This window comes from Mesoplodon bidens (genome assembly GCF_964165515.1).
Source record: "Mesoplodon bidens genome assembly, chromosome: 17".
NCBI classification, from domain to species: domain Eukaryota; kingdom Metazoa; phylum Chordata; class Mammalia; order Artiodactyla; family Ziphiidae; genus Mesoplodon; species Mesoplodon bidens.
The window spans coordinates 9,559,182-9,574,926 of NC_138174.1; the positions used below are offsets into that span (position 1 = coordinate 9,559,182).

The following is a 15,745-nucleotide window of genomic DNA, read 5'->3' on the forward strand; positions in this document are numbered from 1 at the left end:
CGTTCCCTGGCCGTTTACACTTCTAGGTTTGAAGTTCTGGTTCACTGTGGTTCCCCTCATTAGCCTTCGAAATTCCACTTGGAGAATGCCATGGAGAACTGCCATCCTGCTTGCTGCTTCTTCTGGCCTTGATTCCTTTGTCCCATTTCAGTGGCCTGACCCTCGTCCTGGGAATTACCGCCACTGGAGAGTCTTTTCCTCATTTGCATGGCTCACACGATGGACGTCACCTTGGGTCTATTTCTGATCTCTGCATAACATCTTGACACTGGAGTGTGGGAACACGAGCAGCTGTTCGTTTTATACTCCCCAATCCTTGAACAAAAATTGCAAAGTGTTCTTCTGTCTTCTCAGAGAAAAACTGTCCCCCTCTTGTTCTTATTTAGTTTCAAGAAGTGACAACTGTTGCTGTATGTATGACTGGTTAAAATTCCTTCATTTCATGTGAAGGATCCTGCTTGATGCCTGCTTTGCAGCATCAGGACTACAGGGGAGCAGGGCTCTGTTAAATGTGAATTTTGAGATTTATGGGGAAGATCAGGACAGCCACAGAACCGTCTGAAAAGTGAACAAGGCAGCCAAAGTGCTGCTGCATTTTTTTTTTGAAATGCTGCATCACTGCTTTGATGTTTTTTATGTTTCACACATACGCTGCAGGGTTTATACTGGAACCACTGCAAACTGATAGGAAACTAAGAAGAAATCCACTCTCCTTTGCCACTTCCAAGTCTTTTTTGAGCTGAATGTTCAGTTTCATGCAGTTCTAGAAGGGAAGCCCTGTTCTGGAGTGTGTGTTCTTCGTGCGTGGGGTCCCAGAGGGCAGCTCCAACAGATCCCAGCGATGGGTGGTCCTCCCCCCACCGCTCCCCCGCAGCTGCTCCTTCCAGAGCATGTTTAATTTCAGACCATCGGGTAGCCCTTTTCTCCAAAGTAATTTGAACCACCCATCTCTGTAGCAGCACACTATCTGTGGCTCAAACAGAATTGATAGTTGTGCCTGTTTCCTTTTAGTTTTCCCCTGTAGGTGAGGGAGCAGCAGAGAAACTGAAGGACGTCAGGAAAAGCAGCGAACACCGCCACATCCAGTGGTCTTGTTTGTTTGCCCAGTACTCCCCAGTTTGGCCCTTCCTCACTCAGCGTCTTCAACTCTTGTCCATTTGGCGTATATGGGAATCCAGCCCCCAGATAGGCGGGGTCCCTTATCCCTGGCTGGCACCTCTTGGATGCTCCCTTGGGTCTTTCTTGGGCACAAAGTTCCTGGCAAAGCGGTGCATTACAGGATTGAGACAGAATGGATACCACACACCATCTTGGGAATTTCTTCAGAAAACTGCTTGACGGGCTTGGAAACCAAGGAATGGGGGTGGGGACTGTCTGAGAAGAAAAGATGAGATTCAGACAGCTTTGAAGTGGTGGAGGGGGAGAGAGACGGGGGAAGGAAGGGTCAGGCTGGAGGAGGCTCCTTGGAAGAGCCCTTCTGAATCCAGGCAGAGCTCCCATCTTTGACTCTCCTGGGAGCGCAGCACCCAAGCCTCCCCAGGGAAGCAGGGACCATGTGGGGAAACGACCCGTATACTCCAACCACCAGAGAACAACAAGGTCAGGTGACTTTCAGGGTTAGGCTTTTTTTTTAATGTGGTAGTAGCATTTCAGTCTCTTCCGTATTCCAAAAATAGCTTCCACCTACCTGCTGATGCCTGAAATCCTTGTAACAGGAGAGAAAGCCTCTAATACCCAATAAGGAGATAAAAGACTTCATTATGCAAATCTACAGTGGAGCAGCTCTGTATGAAACATTCATATGAAAATGTCACCAATCAGCTTTTCAGCAGACGGGATGACTGATAACCATGGGGATGGCAGAGGCATCTGCCACCCTTGACGTGAGCACAGGGATGGGAAGGGAAGGAGAGGAAGCCCAATATAGGGCTGGCACCCGCTGTGCCCACAGGAGCAGCGTGGTGATGTTTCCCGAGGTGACTCGGATTTAGGGCAACGAATCTGCGCGCGTCCCTGGTGTGATGAACTTCTGGGTCTTGGGGTGGAGCCACGCGGCCAGGGTGTGAAGGTGGGTCTTCCGCCAGAGTGAATTCCTCCTGCCGTCAGCGCAGTTGTTCGTCACATTCTGAAGCTGGGGACCTGGATGTGGGAGTGAGGCGGGCTGGGTCAGACCCTTCCCTGCAGGAGGCGTTCACTGTTGCCAGAGTGGAGGCTGATCGTGGTGGTGGTGGGGGCAGGCGGAGAGGTGAGAGCCCCTGGGGTCAGGTGTGGGTTAAGGCGCTGGAAGCAGAGCCCCTTGGGGCTGCAGCTTTAAGTTACATCCTACCTGGTACTGTCTCCCTGGTGTGTTGGTTGAGTCTTATCCCAAGTGACACCTGGTCTCAGGTGTGTTGTGGGGATTTAGGGAAGCACTTGGAGCAGCCTCATAAGGAGGTATCACAGGGAGAACGGGGTCTTCCTCCCCTCCCAGGACTCTGGTGCCAGGGTGGGTCCCAGCAGTGAGCTGAGCGGTCGTGGTCATGGTCAGCAGGGGTGGGTGTGGGTGTGAGTGTGAGGATGAGCCAAGCTGACAAGGGAGCCTGCCTTGGAGCACGTGGAGACACTTGTCTCGAGAACTCCGCGAAGTATCCGGGGGCCTTGGAGACATGCTTGTATCTGGAAATCAGAACGTCAGGGGACTTATCATCTAGGCCTAAGAACTGAATGTTTCCATCTGGGACATGCGGGCTTCCAGCACCTGTGCATCGCTTGCTGGAACCCTGCTTGCTTTCTGATGGGCTTGAAAGACGCAGCCATCACGCATCAGCAAGTGTAGTTCCCAGAGGCTTCATTTCCTCCTGCTGCCGTTACTTATTTTCCTTCACAAGGAATAAGGTCTCAGTCAATTGATGAATTGATCATTCCCACCACTGTAATTTTAGCAGCTCCAGTGGAGCTTGAGGAAAAATAATCAAACAACGTGTCATTTTGATAGTTCTTTACCCCAGGCCCTTGGTAAGCTTTTCCCTGACTATCTAATCTCCTTCCTCTGATTTTATTTTTCTCTGTAGAGCTTCCCTGGTCAATTACTTATCTTGTTTCTTGGCTGTTTTCTCTTCTAGACCGTAAGTTCCATGAGGACAGGGATTCTTTGTCTGTTTTTTTCACTGATTTTATTTATTGTTTTAGTTACTGAATGCCTAGAACAGTGTCTGGCACATCATGAGCGCTCCACACAGATTTGTTGGATGAATGAACTAATCAAACTGTCCTATTTTCTGCAAACAGATGTTCAGCATTTGATAATTTCAGAAACAGTTGCATTTAACTTCTTGGAAGCTAATTCTCCATTCTTTGTGCTGTTGGAGAGTTGAAGTAGTGAAACACAAAATGTGAGTTATTTTACTGGCTTTGGAGTACTCCACACTAGGTTATGACTTCCATTGCTATGGCTTCTATCATCTTTATGCCCAGTTTTCAGATGCCCAGGTCATTTTAAATACTTACAGAATGGTATAGCAGAAAGTGTCCTACGGGATGGAGTTTCAAAGCTGAGTAAGACATGGTCCATGTCCCTAAGAGCTCATAGTCTGGTGGGAGAGTTAGATTTATTGCCAAATAACTAAATGAGATGTGATTCATGCAATAAGAGTAATATTTAAGGAAGCAGGTGGATTTCAGATGGGTGGTCAGGAAAGTCCATGGAGCAAATGATGCTCAGATAGGGCTTTGAGGAATAAACAGGCTATCACACGACCAACAAGATGGGGAGAACGTCAATGCCAGGTCAAAGAGATGCGAAAGAGTGGCTTGGTATCACTGGACCGTTACGTGTGTCGTCAGGAGAGGCAGGGGTAACACAGCTGAAGTGAACACGGGATGTACCTCTAGCTTTGGGCCCTGGCCACTCTCAGTGTTTCACACCTGTATGTCCCACTAGTGGCTGGGCATCTCCACCGGGACAATTCAGAATCATTGTCAGCGCCACAGGAACAATGGCACTCCACTTGGCGAGGATCTATTTAATCCCTTTACATTAATTTCCTGAAAGGAAATCATACGACTGATTTTTTTTGTGGCCAAATATCAAAAGACAGAAGTATGACAGGGACTTCCCTGGTGGTCCAGTGGATAAGACTCTGCGCTCCCAATGCAGGGGGCCCGGGTTGGATCCTTCGTCAGGGAACTAGATCCTGCGCGCATGCCGCAACTAAGAAGGCCACACGCCATAGTGAAGATCCTGCATGCTGCAACTAAGACCCAGCAGAGCCTAAATAAATAAATAAAATATTAAAAAAAAAGAAGAAGAACAGTTTCATGCCTAAGAATTTCATGAAGTAGACTCAGAATCAAGTTTGAATTCCTATGCTCCAGGGTCCCAGGATGACACTGGTTGCCTGTGGCTGCTAGAATGACCATGTTCTCTTCTTTCACATAGAAGAGGAAAAGGGACAGTTGAAATTCCTCCTTTGCCCATGAAAGCAAAACTTGCAAGTAATGGAAGAAAGGATGAGGGAGAGGAGCAGAGAGCAGAGTGTGGATCATTTTTATGTGGGCATGTGGTCATTGGGGCTGCTGTGGCGCTTGTAGCCTGTAGCTGAGAATGTTCAAGAGCTCCTGCTTGCTTAATTAGGGGCGACCTTTGTCATCTTTTAGAAATAACGCATAGAACAAGTACAGTGGTCCCTCAGTATCCGCAGGAAATTAGCTCCAGGACTCCCTTCAGGTACCAGAATCCAGGGATTGCTCAAGTCCCTTATATAAAGTGATGTAGTATTTGCATATAACCCATGCACATACTCTCATATACTTTAAATCATCTCTAGATTACTTGTAATACCTAATACAATGCAAATGATATGTAAATAGCTGTAAATACAATGTAAATGCTATGTAAATAGCTGCCAGTGTACAGCAAATTCAAGTTTTGCTTTTTGGAATTTTCTGGAATTTTTTTTGGAGTTTTTCTTTTTAAATTATTTATTTTGGGCTGTGTTGGGTCTTCGTTTCTGTGCGAGGGTTTTCTCTAGTTGCGGCAAGCGGGGGCCACTCTTCATTGCGGTGCGCGGGCCTCTCACTATTGCGGCCTCTCTTTGTTGCGGAGCTCAAGCTCCAGACGCGCAGGCTCAGTAGTTGTGGCTCACGGGCCTAGTTGCTCCGCAGCATGTGGGATCTTCCCAGACCAGGGCTCGAACCCGTGTCCCCTGCTCTGGCAGGCAGATTCTCAACCACTGCGCCACCAAGGGAAGCCCCTGGAGTATTTTTGATCTGTGGTTGGTTGAATCCTTGGATGCAGAACCTGCAGATATGGAGGGCTCACTGTACAAGGATGGAAAGCAAGAGGCTCAGAGTCAGATGTGGCTACTCTTCATGGTCCAGTGGTGCAGCCGTAAGTCACGTCATCAAGTCTCAGTTTCTTATGCACTCAGTGAAAATGGAATTGTAGCTGGAGTTCACTGAGTCCTTCATAAAAATACTCTTAGAAGTGTTTTTATAACTTCTAGATTTAAGAACAATGAAATGTAAAAGAAATCCCTACCCATCACCATAATGCCTTAGACATAGCTTAAGGCACCCAGACCGTTAGTGAAGTTCTGTTGATAACAATCTAGACTTTTATATGAATCTTTATATTTGAGGGAGATTTGACTATAGTACTGAGGTGTCAAGCTCATGGCAAGCTATTTAGAGAGAACTCTTCCTCAGGAAGCAGGTTTTCCACTTACAGGATGAAGCATGAAAATCAACATGTATCTTATAGAAAAAAAGGGTATATTTAATGTATATAAATTTCTTTGCCTTGGCAAGTATTTATTTACAATTGATGATTGATACCAACAGTTGAGGTAAAGATATACATGAGGTATAAATATAATATTTAAAGGCAACATCATATTTTATTTCTATTGGCAAGATAACAATGAATAAAATACTGTAGTATTTGACAAACAAGCTTGCTGCATCTTTTTTTTTTTTAAGATGCACTGTGTTGTTAGGCAGCAGTGATGTGATTAGTATGTGCATAAAAATTCAGAAGTCAGGTAACTTGAAGAGAAGGGGAGTCAGAAATAAAACCACGTGTGCTTTTATTCTAAGTATCCTCTAGGTCCCAGCTTCTCAAGGTGTGGTCTTCGGGCTGGCAGGCTGGGCATCCCTGAAGCTGGTTCAAAATGCAGAATCTCAGGTCCACCTCAGACTGCCTGAATCAGAGGCTTACTGTAACAATATCTGCGGGTGATCCGTGTGCTGCTAAGGCTGGAAAAGGCCTGCTCTAGGTGACATGACACCATTCATCCTTGTGTGCCTGTCATATTTCCTGAAAACATATGATCCCATCTCTGGAGTAGAATCAGCATTAAGCTAAATTAAAATTCACTAATGATCTTGTCTATGCATATTAAAGTAATCTGGCATATGTGGTTAAATTTAAGATGTATGGAAGAAGTGAATTTGTTTTGCTCACAGGGCATTGCCCAGATGAAAAATTATGGGTTTGCTGCCACCTTCTTCAGTAGGCAAGGAAACAAAAAATTCCTAGATCACAATTCAAACAGTATGATTTTACTGGTACCATACAGAACTCATATATAGCATTTTTATTTCTCTCAATAAAAGAATTGCACATTGCTGATAAAAGAAAACATTATATAAACGCATACAATATAAAAAGAAAAGAAAGGAAAACACTCTTTTTTTTCTCCAGCATGAATTGCTAAGTTATGATACCAATCTCTCCCTGAAACCAAACACAATAAATTATCTTCCTCTCTAGCACTGTTGAATTACAATAAAAAACCAACTTAAGCCCATTAGCAATTGGTTAAGGATAGTCAATTTGCTTAGTCTATACAATAATAAATAAGGTTGGGTCAAATGCATAGGTAGCTTGACTGACTAATGAAGAAACATGGAATTTAACAGACCTGTTTATATTTTCTAAAACTAATTGAAGAACACAGTTTTGGTCTTAACATTAGTTTAAAAACCCTGTCTTTCAGATTGCGAAACTTCAATGAATTCTATCTTAAGAGCATCATATGTAGCAACAGTAGAATTCCCTGAAGCTGAAATGGTCCAGGACTCTTGAATGACCATCATCTCCCTTCATCTGGTGTCCAGAGTTAAATTCAGTGCAATACGTTGGTAAGAAAATGCCAATTAACTGTGACCAAATAGGCCACTGGTCAACTAGAATGACATTTAAGAACATGATGAAATGTAAGTATGAAAACTCAACAAAACACAGAGGCTCCCTTTGGCTGTGAATCTGCAAAAGGTATTATATTCAGCTCTAATCAGCAGGGAAATGCAGGCTCTCTTTCAGTCACTGGGCTGACTCCAGTGGTCCACAGGCATCTAACATGTCACTGAAAGCTGTATCTGCTGGCCCCATGGCAAGCGGTAATCTAGCCTTAAATTCAGGAATGACTCCTCACTCACTTCTTTGCTTTAAAGAGGACTAAATATTATTTTCCTTGCTTTATGCAACACCCCACTCTCAGTGTTTGAATAACACAAACAAGCTGACAACATGTAAGAACCATTTAATGTGTTTTCCTTTGGTTGGCTAATCTTTGGTAAGACATCAGGGCAGACTACATATTTTCACACTTTGGTGTCAGCAGCAGATTCTGCTCAGCTTACAGGACAGTGGGGAGACAGCGCCCAGAACAACTTGGAAAGAACCAGGTGAGGAAGGGTCTCACCGAATCAGACTCGTTCCTTTTCAAAATATGCAATTATATATAAAATTGATATTTTACATATATACAGTAAAGATAGAGATATACACACATATGTACATATGCTATACATACATTTATTTACAGTTAAGAATATGCTTCTTAGAAGCCTTTAAATAGCAAATTAGGCAATGCACAAGGAATAATCCATTTAATTTTAAGTAACATAGATAAATGTTCTGATTTTTAAAAATATTATATTAGTAGGGATGTAGCCGTCTCCAGGAAGGCTAGGAAAGTTCTCAGAAATTCTTGCATCTTCAACACTCCGACTTGTCAGTGCTTCCGTTTTTAAGCATTGTCAGTCGGTTTCTCTCTCTCCCTTGCTTTCTCACATGCACACTCTCTCCCACAAGTGTTTGCTTTCACTTCCTCTTCCCTGAGTTTGATGTCACACTGGGGAAAACTCAGATTTTAGTTTCTGGACCCTCAGCAATGAGGGGCTGAAAAGAGTTTCTAATCCTGGCAACTTCCGCTGCACACAGATGTCCAAAGCCTTTATTGTACCATTCTGGGGAATGACCTCTGCAGGGACAAAAATCAGAAAGGAAGTGGGAAAGTCTTTTTCCAAATCACCAAAATTTGTCATGGTCGGCAGGACTGTGCTTGTGCCCTGAATGTCAGTCCACCTGCATTACACTCGGGGCTGCTGCTCTGAGGTTCTGAGAACCTCAGTCTGTCAACAGGGGCCTTGAAATGCCTTTTTGGCCAAGTAGTTGGTCTATCTTTCCAGTATTCACCGGGTGCTTTAAAATGATAGCGTCTCCTCGGGGGTGATTCAGACTTAATTCTAGAATTTACTGAGAAAACCCAGCTTATATCCACCCAGACCAAGAACTCAGTATCATGAATGCCTTGAAGGGGTTGGATTTAAGTTAGTTGCCTCTCAAAGGAGGGCAACTGGAGAGAGCCACAAAAGGGACAGGCTGAAAAGAAAACACAAGAGGACTCGTATTTACTGAGCACCTACTTACGTCCCGGGCTCTAGTGCTGGTGTTTGCCCTGTGCCCGAAGCACAGAAGTATAAGTGGGACAAAATGGAAAATAAAGATGAGCAGAGGACTTTCTCCTGAAAGTCAGAATTTTAGCAAGGGTGGAAAGAGGAAAAGCGAGGGGGAGGCGCACATAGTCTTCTAGAAAGCATGTTAATGGCAAGAGGAATAAAAGGACAGTGAAATAGGGGACCAGGTGAGAAACAGGGCCCCAGCAAATGTGCGGCAAGCCTGCACCCGCTGCCCCCAGGAGCCCGCTCACCTCAGGTCCACCCTGCAGATGTGGGTCAGCCTCGACTTGCCTGACCCACACGGCTCCATTAAGTACTGAGAGTCCATCACCACGGCCCGCACGCCACCCATGAGCTGGGCTTCCTCGTGCTCCACGGAGAGGGACACCAGAGTGCACATTCCTTTGGGCAAATCAGTCTTCCAGGTCCTGCAGCAAAACAAACCCGCACGTCGGAATTAGGGCTGAGAGAGAGAAAACCCTGAGTACAGCGCCGAGGCTCACACTTATATTTTCTTGCTCAAATTCCAAGCCCAGTTACTTGGACTAAGCTAATGGTTTCCATAAGTGCATGTGAACTTTATACCACGCAGTTGAAAGCAAGGGTCTCAGCCCTCTGACCCAGAGGTCAGAAACGGTCTTGCAGCTTTCAGAGCTGCTTTCGGAATCCCAAACTGAGGCTGCGGAGGCTCCTGCATAATACTGAAGGACTGGTCTCACCGTTTGGGAATTAGGACCCGCCCATTCAAGTCTTTCACCAAACATCTACTGGGTGTGCCAAGCTCTGAGAAGCCACTGAAGACATAAAGGTCTACAGCCCAGGAGGAGAAACAGACCTACCAAGAGAACCCTAAAGCACCACGGCAAGTGCAGTGATATGGCTGTGCAAAGAGCGCTCTGAGATCATGTACAGGGGATGGCTTCCTGGAGGAGGTGGTGCTCAAGTCTGAAAGGATGCTTAGCTTGAAGAAAACTAGATACATGGCAGACTACTACTAATTGCCTTCAAGTCCCTGAGTGGCTCTTGAGCGGGAGAAGAAATAAATACAGTTGATTTGCCTCCAGAAAGCAGAGATATGAAGGTATGTTTTAATTCAGTGCAGACGAGCCGTCTCACAACGTGCACTCCTCAAAAAAGGAATGGGCTATATGAGGGGTAGTGAGTTCACTGTTACTGGAGCTATTCAAACATGGGGGTGGTGGTGTACCACTTGGGAAAAGGTTGTGGATGGAAGTCAGGAATCATGAGAGCATCTCTGTAGCAACCATTTCTACCGTAGGATGTAGGTTTGATTATTATAATCTTAGTTATTTATGTTACAAATCCTATCCCCTTGCTTACTTATCTCACCTCTAACTTCGTCCTGGCCTACCTCACCAGAAAGAGGAACTATTACCTAGAACTAGGGAATAAGCAAGCCCTACACAAATGCTTAGCAACTTAACTTCTTCATGGGTGTGACCATTCTCTTCATGCATAAGGCTGAGATTAGTAACAAAGACTGAAAGTTCTACAGATTTGTGGGGATAAAATGGAAGAAGCTTCAGTGAGTATCACTGGAAGCTCCTGAGGAACTACAGGAAGGGATAAAGTGAGACATGAACATGGTAATCCCAAGAGGAGACCAGCCTCATGCGAGCTAGCCTAGACAGGGAGACGCTCTGGAAACATGAAGTGCCTCGGCCCTGGACTCCTCTTCCATACCTGTCACTTTCTACCTCTTGTATCATAATCACAAGGAATTCCTGCTGCAGGAAACACATCTGGTTCATTATTAATCCTCGGGTGCCGAGTTCTTCTCCCTCAGCCTCGTGGTCCACCCGCCGCCTTCTTCAAGACTTGGATCAAATATCAACACAGTGAGACTCTGCTCTGACCACGATATTTGAAATTCTACCCCTTCCTATCCCCCTAAGGTAAGTAATCCTATCCCCCTTGCTTATTATTTATTGACTCTATTCCTATCCCCCTTGCTTATTATTTATTGACTCTATCTCCCTAATATAAATCCCAAGAGAGCAGGGCTGTGGTCTGTTCTGCTCCCTGCAGTATCTCTGGAGCCTCCAACAGTGCCTGGCACAAGGCAGTGATGGAATGATACATGAGAAGTAGCAGGCAGGTGGCACTGCAGGATGAGTGGAAGGAGGGAGGTTCTATGCATGGACTCCGGCCCTCAGCCTCCTGTAAGGGAGTGAAGAGGCAGGCTATGGCATGACTCCATCCACCCCCCCGTGGCTGCCATCCTAGAATGATTTGACTTCCTGCTTGCAAGAGTGAAGGCGTAAAGTTTAACTTCCACGAGGTGAGTCCCAATAACTGCGGTAATAAGCCACCCTAACAACGGCCCACATTCTCCACCAGGGTCCCAAGGTTGCTAAGACAAACATATACTTAGGGAAAAAGTGACCCTTAAAATTCAAGGTCCTAAGGACCAATTCCAAAGGCATAAATAGCCCATGTAAAAAGTAACCTTTAGTTTGCCATGAAGACTAGTTTAATAAACTATTTAGAGGGGCAAGGGGAAGATGGCGGAGGACTAAGACGTGGAGATCACCTTTCTCCCCACAGATACACCAGAAATTCATCTACACGTGGAACAACTCCTACAGAACACCTACTGAACGCTGGCAGAAGACCTCAGACTTCCCAAAAGGCAAGAAACTCCCCACGTACCTGGGGAGGGCAAAAGAAAAAAGAATAAACAAGAGACAAAAGGATAGGGATGGGACCTGCACCAGTGGGAGGGAGCCATGAAGGAGGAAAGGTTTACACACACTAGGAAGCCCCTTCATGGAAGGAGACTGCGGGTGGCAGAGCAGGGAAAGCTTCCGAGTCGAGGAGGAGAGCGCAGCAACGGGGGTGCGGAGGGCAAAGCGGAGAGATTCCCGCACAGAGGATCGGTGCCGACCGGCACTCACCAACCCGAGAGGCTTGTCTGCTCACCCACCAGGGTGGGCGGGGCTGGGAGCTGCGGCTCGGGCTTCGGTTGGATCCCAGGGAGAGGACTGGGGTTAGCGGCGTGAACAGCCTGACGGGGCTAGTGCGCCACGGCTAGCCAGGAGGGCGTCTGGGGAAAAGTCTGGAGCTTCTGAAGAGGCAAGAAATTTTTTGTTCCCTCTTTGTTTCCTGGTGTGCAAGGAGAGGGGATTAAGAGCGCTGCTTAAAGCAGCTCCAGAGACGGGTGCGAGCTGCGGCTACCCCAGAGACAGGCATGAGACGCTAAGGCTGCTGCTGCCGCCACCAAGAAGCCTGTGTGCAAGCACAGGTCACTCTCCACATCTCCCTTCCAGGAGCCTGTGCAGCCTGCCACTGCCAGGGTCCCAGGATCCAGGGACAACTTACCCGGGAGAACGCACGGCGCGCCTCAGGCTGGTGCAACGTCACGCCAGCCTCTGCCGCCACAGACTCGCCCAGCACCCGTACCCCTCCCTCCCCCCGGCCTGAGTGAGCCAGAGCCCCCGAATCAGCGGCTCCTTTAACCCTGTCCTGTTTGAGTGAAGAACAGACGCCCTCCGGCGACCTACACGCAGAGGCGGGGCCAAATCCAAAGCTGAGCCCCGGGAGCTGTGAGAACAAAGAAGAGAAAGGGAAATCTCTCCCAGCAGCCTCAGAAGCCGTGGATTAAAAATGCCACAATCAACTTGATGTACCCTGCATCTGTGGAATACATGAATAGACAATGAGTCATCCCAAATTGAGGAGGTGGGACTTTGAGAGCAAGATTTATGATTTTTCCCCCTTTTCCTCTTTTTCTGAGTGTGTATGTGTATGCTTCTGTGCGAGATTTTGTCTGTATAGCTTTGCTTCCACCATTTGTCCCAGGGTTCTATCTGTCCATTTTTTTCCTTATTTTTTAATAACTTTATTATATTCTATCATAATTTTATTCTACTTTATCTTATTTCCTTTTTTCATTCCTTCCCTCCTCCCTCCTTTCTTTTCTTCCTTTCTGCCTTCCTTTCTACTTCTACTAATTCTTTGTTTCTACTTTTTCTCCTTTTTATTCTGAGCTGTGTGGATGAAAGGTTCTTGGTGCTCCAGCCAGGAGTCAGTGCTGTGCCTCTGAGGTGGGAGAGCCAACTTCAGGACACGGGTCCACAAGAGACCTCCCAGCTCCACGTAATATCAAACGGCGAAAATCTTCCAGAGATCTCCATCTCAACACCAGCACCCAGCTTCACTCAACGACCAGCAAGCTACAATGCTGGACACCCTATGCCAAACAACTAGCAAGACAGGAACACAACCCCACCCATTAGCAGAGAGGCTGCCTAAAATCATAAAATGTCCACAGACACCCCAAAACACACCACCAGACGTGGACCTGCCCACCAGAAAGACAAGATCCAGCCTCATCCACCAGAACACAGGCACTAGTCCCCTCCACCAGGAAGGCTACACAACCCACTGAACCAACCTTAGCCACTGGGGACGACCAAAAACAACGGGAACTACGAACCTGCATCCTGCAAAAAGGAGACCCCAAACACAGTAAGATAAGCAAAATGAGAAGACAGAAAAACACACAGCAGGTGAAGGAGCAAGATAAAAACCCACCAGACCTAACGAAGAGGAAATAGGCAGTCTACCTGAAAAAGAATTCAGAATAATGACAGTAAAGATGATCCAAAATCTTGGAAATAGAATACACAAACTGCAAGAAACAGTTAACAAGGACCTAGAAGAACTAAAGATGAATCAAGTAATGATGAGCAACACAAGAAATGAAATTAAAAATACTCTAGATGAGATCAATAGCAGAACAACTGAGGCAGAAGAACAGATAAGTGACGTGGAAGATAAAATAGGGGAAATAACTACTGCAGAGCAGAAGGAAGAAAAAACAATGAAAAGAAGTGAGGACAGTCTCAGAGACCTCTGGGACAACATTAAATGCACCAACATTCAAATTATAGGGGTTCCAGAAGAAGAAGAGAAAAAGAAAGGGACTGAGAAAATATTTGAAGAGATTATAGTTGAAAACTTCCCTAATATGGGAAAGGAAATAGTTAATCAAGTCCAGGAGGCACAGAGTCCCATACAGGATAAATCCAAGGAGAAATACGCTAAGACACATATTAAACTGTCAAAAATTAAAGAAAACATATTAAAAGCAGCAAGGTACAAACAACAAATAATACACAAGGGAATCCCCATAAGGTTAACAGCTGATCTTTCAGCAGAAACTCTGCAAGCCAGAAGGGACTGGCAGGACATATTTAAAGTGATAAAGGAGAATAACCTGCAACCAAGATTACCCAGCAAGGATCTCATTCAGATTTGATGGAGAAATTAAAATGTTTACAGACAAGCAAAAGCTGAGAGAGTTCAGTACCACCAAACCAGCTTTACAACAAATGCTAAAGGAACTTCTCTAGGCAGGAAACACAACAGAGGGAAAAGACCTACAATAACGAACCCAAAACAATTAAGAAAATGGGAATAGGAACATACATATCAATAATTACCTTAAATGTAAATGGACTAAATGCTCCCACCAAAAGACACAGATTGGCTGAATGGATACAAAAACAAGACCCATATATATGCTGTCTACAAGAGACCCACTTCAGACCTAGAGACACATACAGACTGAAGGTAAGGGGATGGAAAAAGATATTCCATGCAAATGGAAACCAAAAGAAAGCTGGAGTGGCAATTCTCATATCAGACAAAATAGACTTTAAAATAAAGACTATTAGAAGAGACAAAGAAGGACACTACATAATGATCAAGGGATCGATCCAAGAAGAAGATATAACAATTGTAAATATTTATGCACCCAACATAGGAGCACCTCAATACATAAGGCAAATACTAACAGCCATAAAAGGGGAAATCAACAGTAACACATTCATAGTAGGGGACTTTAACACCCCACTTTCACCAATGGACAGATCATCCAAAATGAAAATAAATAAGGAAACACAAGCTTTAAATGATACATTAAACAAGATGGACTTAATTGATATTTATAGGACATTCCATCCAAAAACAACAGAATACACATTTTTCTCAAGTGCTCATGGAACATTCTCCAGGATAGATCATATCTTGGGTCACAAATCAAGCCTTGGTAAATTTAAGAAAATTGAAATTGTATCAAGTATCTTTTCCGACCACAACGCTATGAGACTAGATATCAATTACAGGAAAAGATTTGTAAAAATACAAATACATGGAGGCTAAACAATGTACTACTTAATAATGAAGTGATCACTGAAGAAATCAAAGAGGAAATCAAAAAATATCTAGAAACAAATGACAATGGAGAGACGACCACCCAAAACCTATGGGATGCAGCAAAAGCAGTTCTAAGAGGGAAGTTTATAGCAATACAATCCCACCTTAAGAAACAGAAAACATCTCGAGTAAACAACCTGACCCTGCACCTAAAGCAATTAGAGAAAGAAGAACAAAAACACACCAAAGTTAGCAGAAGGAAAGAAATCATAAAAATCAGATCAGAAATAAATGAAAAAGAAATGAAGGAAATGATAGCAAAGATCAATAAAACTAAAAGCTGGTTCTTTTAGAAGATAAACAAAATTGATAAACCATTAGCCAGACTCATCAAGAAAAAAAGGGAGAAAACTCAAATCGATAGAATTAGAAATGAAAAAGGAGAAGTAACAACTGACACTGCAGAAATACAAAAGATCATGAGAGATTACTACAAGCAACTTTATGCCAATAAAATGGACAACCTGGAAGAAATGGACAAATTCTTAGAAATGTACAACTTGCCAAGACTGAATCAGGAAGAAATAGAAAATATGAACAGACCAATCACAAGCCCTGAAATTGAAACTGTGATTAAAAATCTTCCAACAAACAAAAGCCCAGGACCAGATGGCTTCACAGGCGAATTCTATCAAACATTTAGAGAAGAGGTAACACCTATCCTTCTCAAACTCTTCCAAAATACAGCAGAGGGAGGAACACTCCCAAACTCATTCTACGAGGCCACCATCACCTTGATACCAAAACCAGACAAGGATGTCACAAAGAAAGAAAACTA

At 44.7% G+C, this 15,745-nt stretch overlaps 1 protein-coding gene across 8 annotated transcripts in view; it reads right to left on the bottom strand.

Annotated features, from left to right (window-relative positions):
• Window positions 1-5,734: 5,734 nt before the first annotated feature.
• The window catches only part of STARD13 (StAR related lipid transfer domain containing 13), a 324,501-nt gene continuing 314,490 nt past the window's right edge, over window positions 5,735-15,745 (bottom strand). For all 8 annotated transcript variants that reach the window (XM_081214555.1, XM_081214552.1, XM_081214550.1 and 5 more), the window contains 2 exons: window positions 8,976-9,152; window positions 5,735-8,246 (listed from right to left, as the gene is read on the bottom strand). In XM_081214555.1, the coding sequence (XP_081070681.1) occupies window positions 8,129-8,246; window positions 8,976-9,152 (295 nt within the window). In that variant the 3' untranslated portion in view covers window positions 5,735-8,128. The remainder of the gene's footprint in view (window positions 8,247-8,975; window positions 9,153-15,745) is intronic.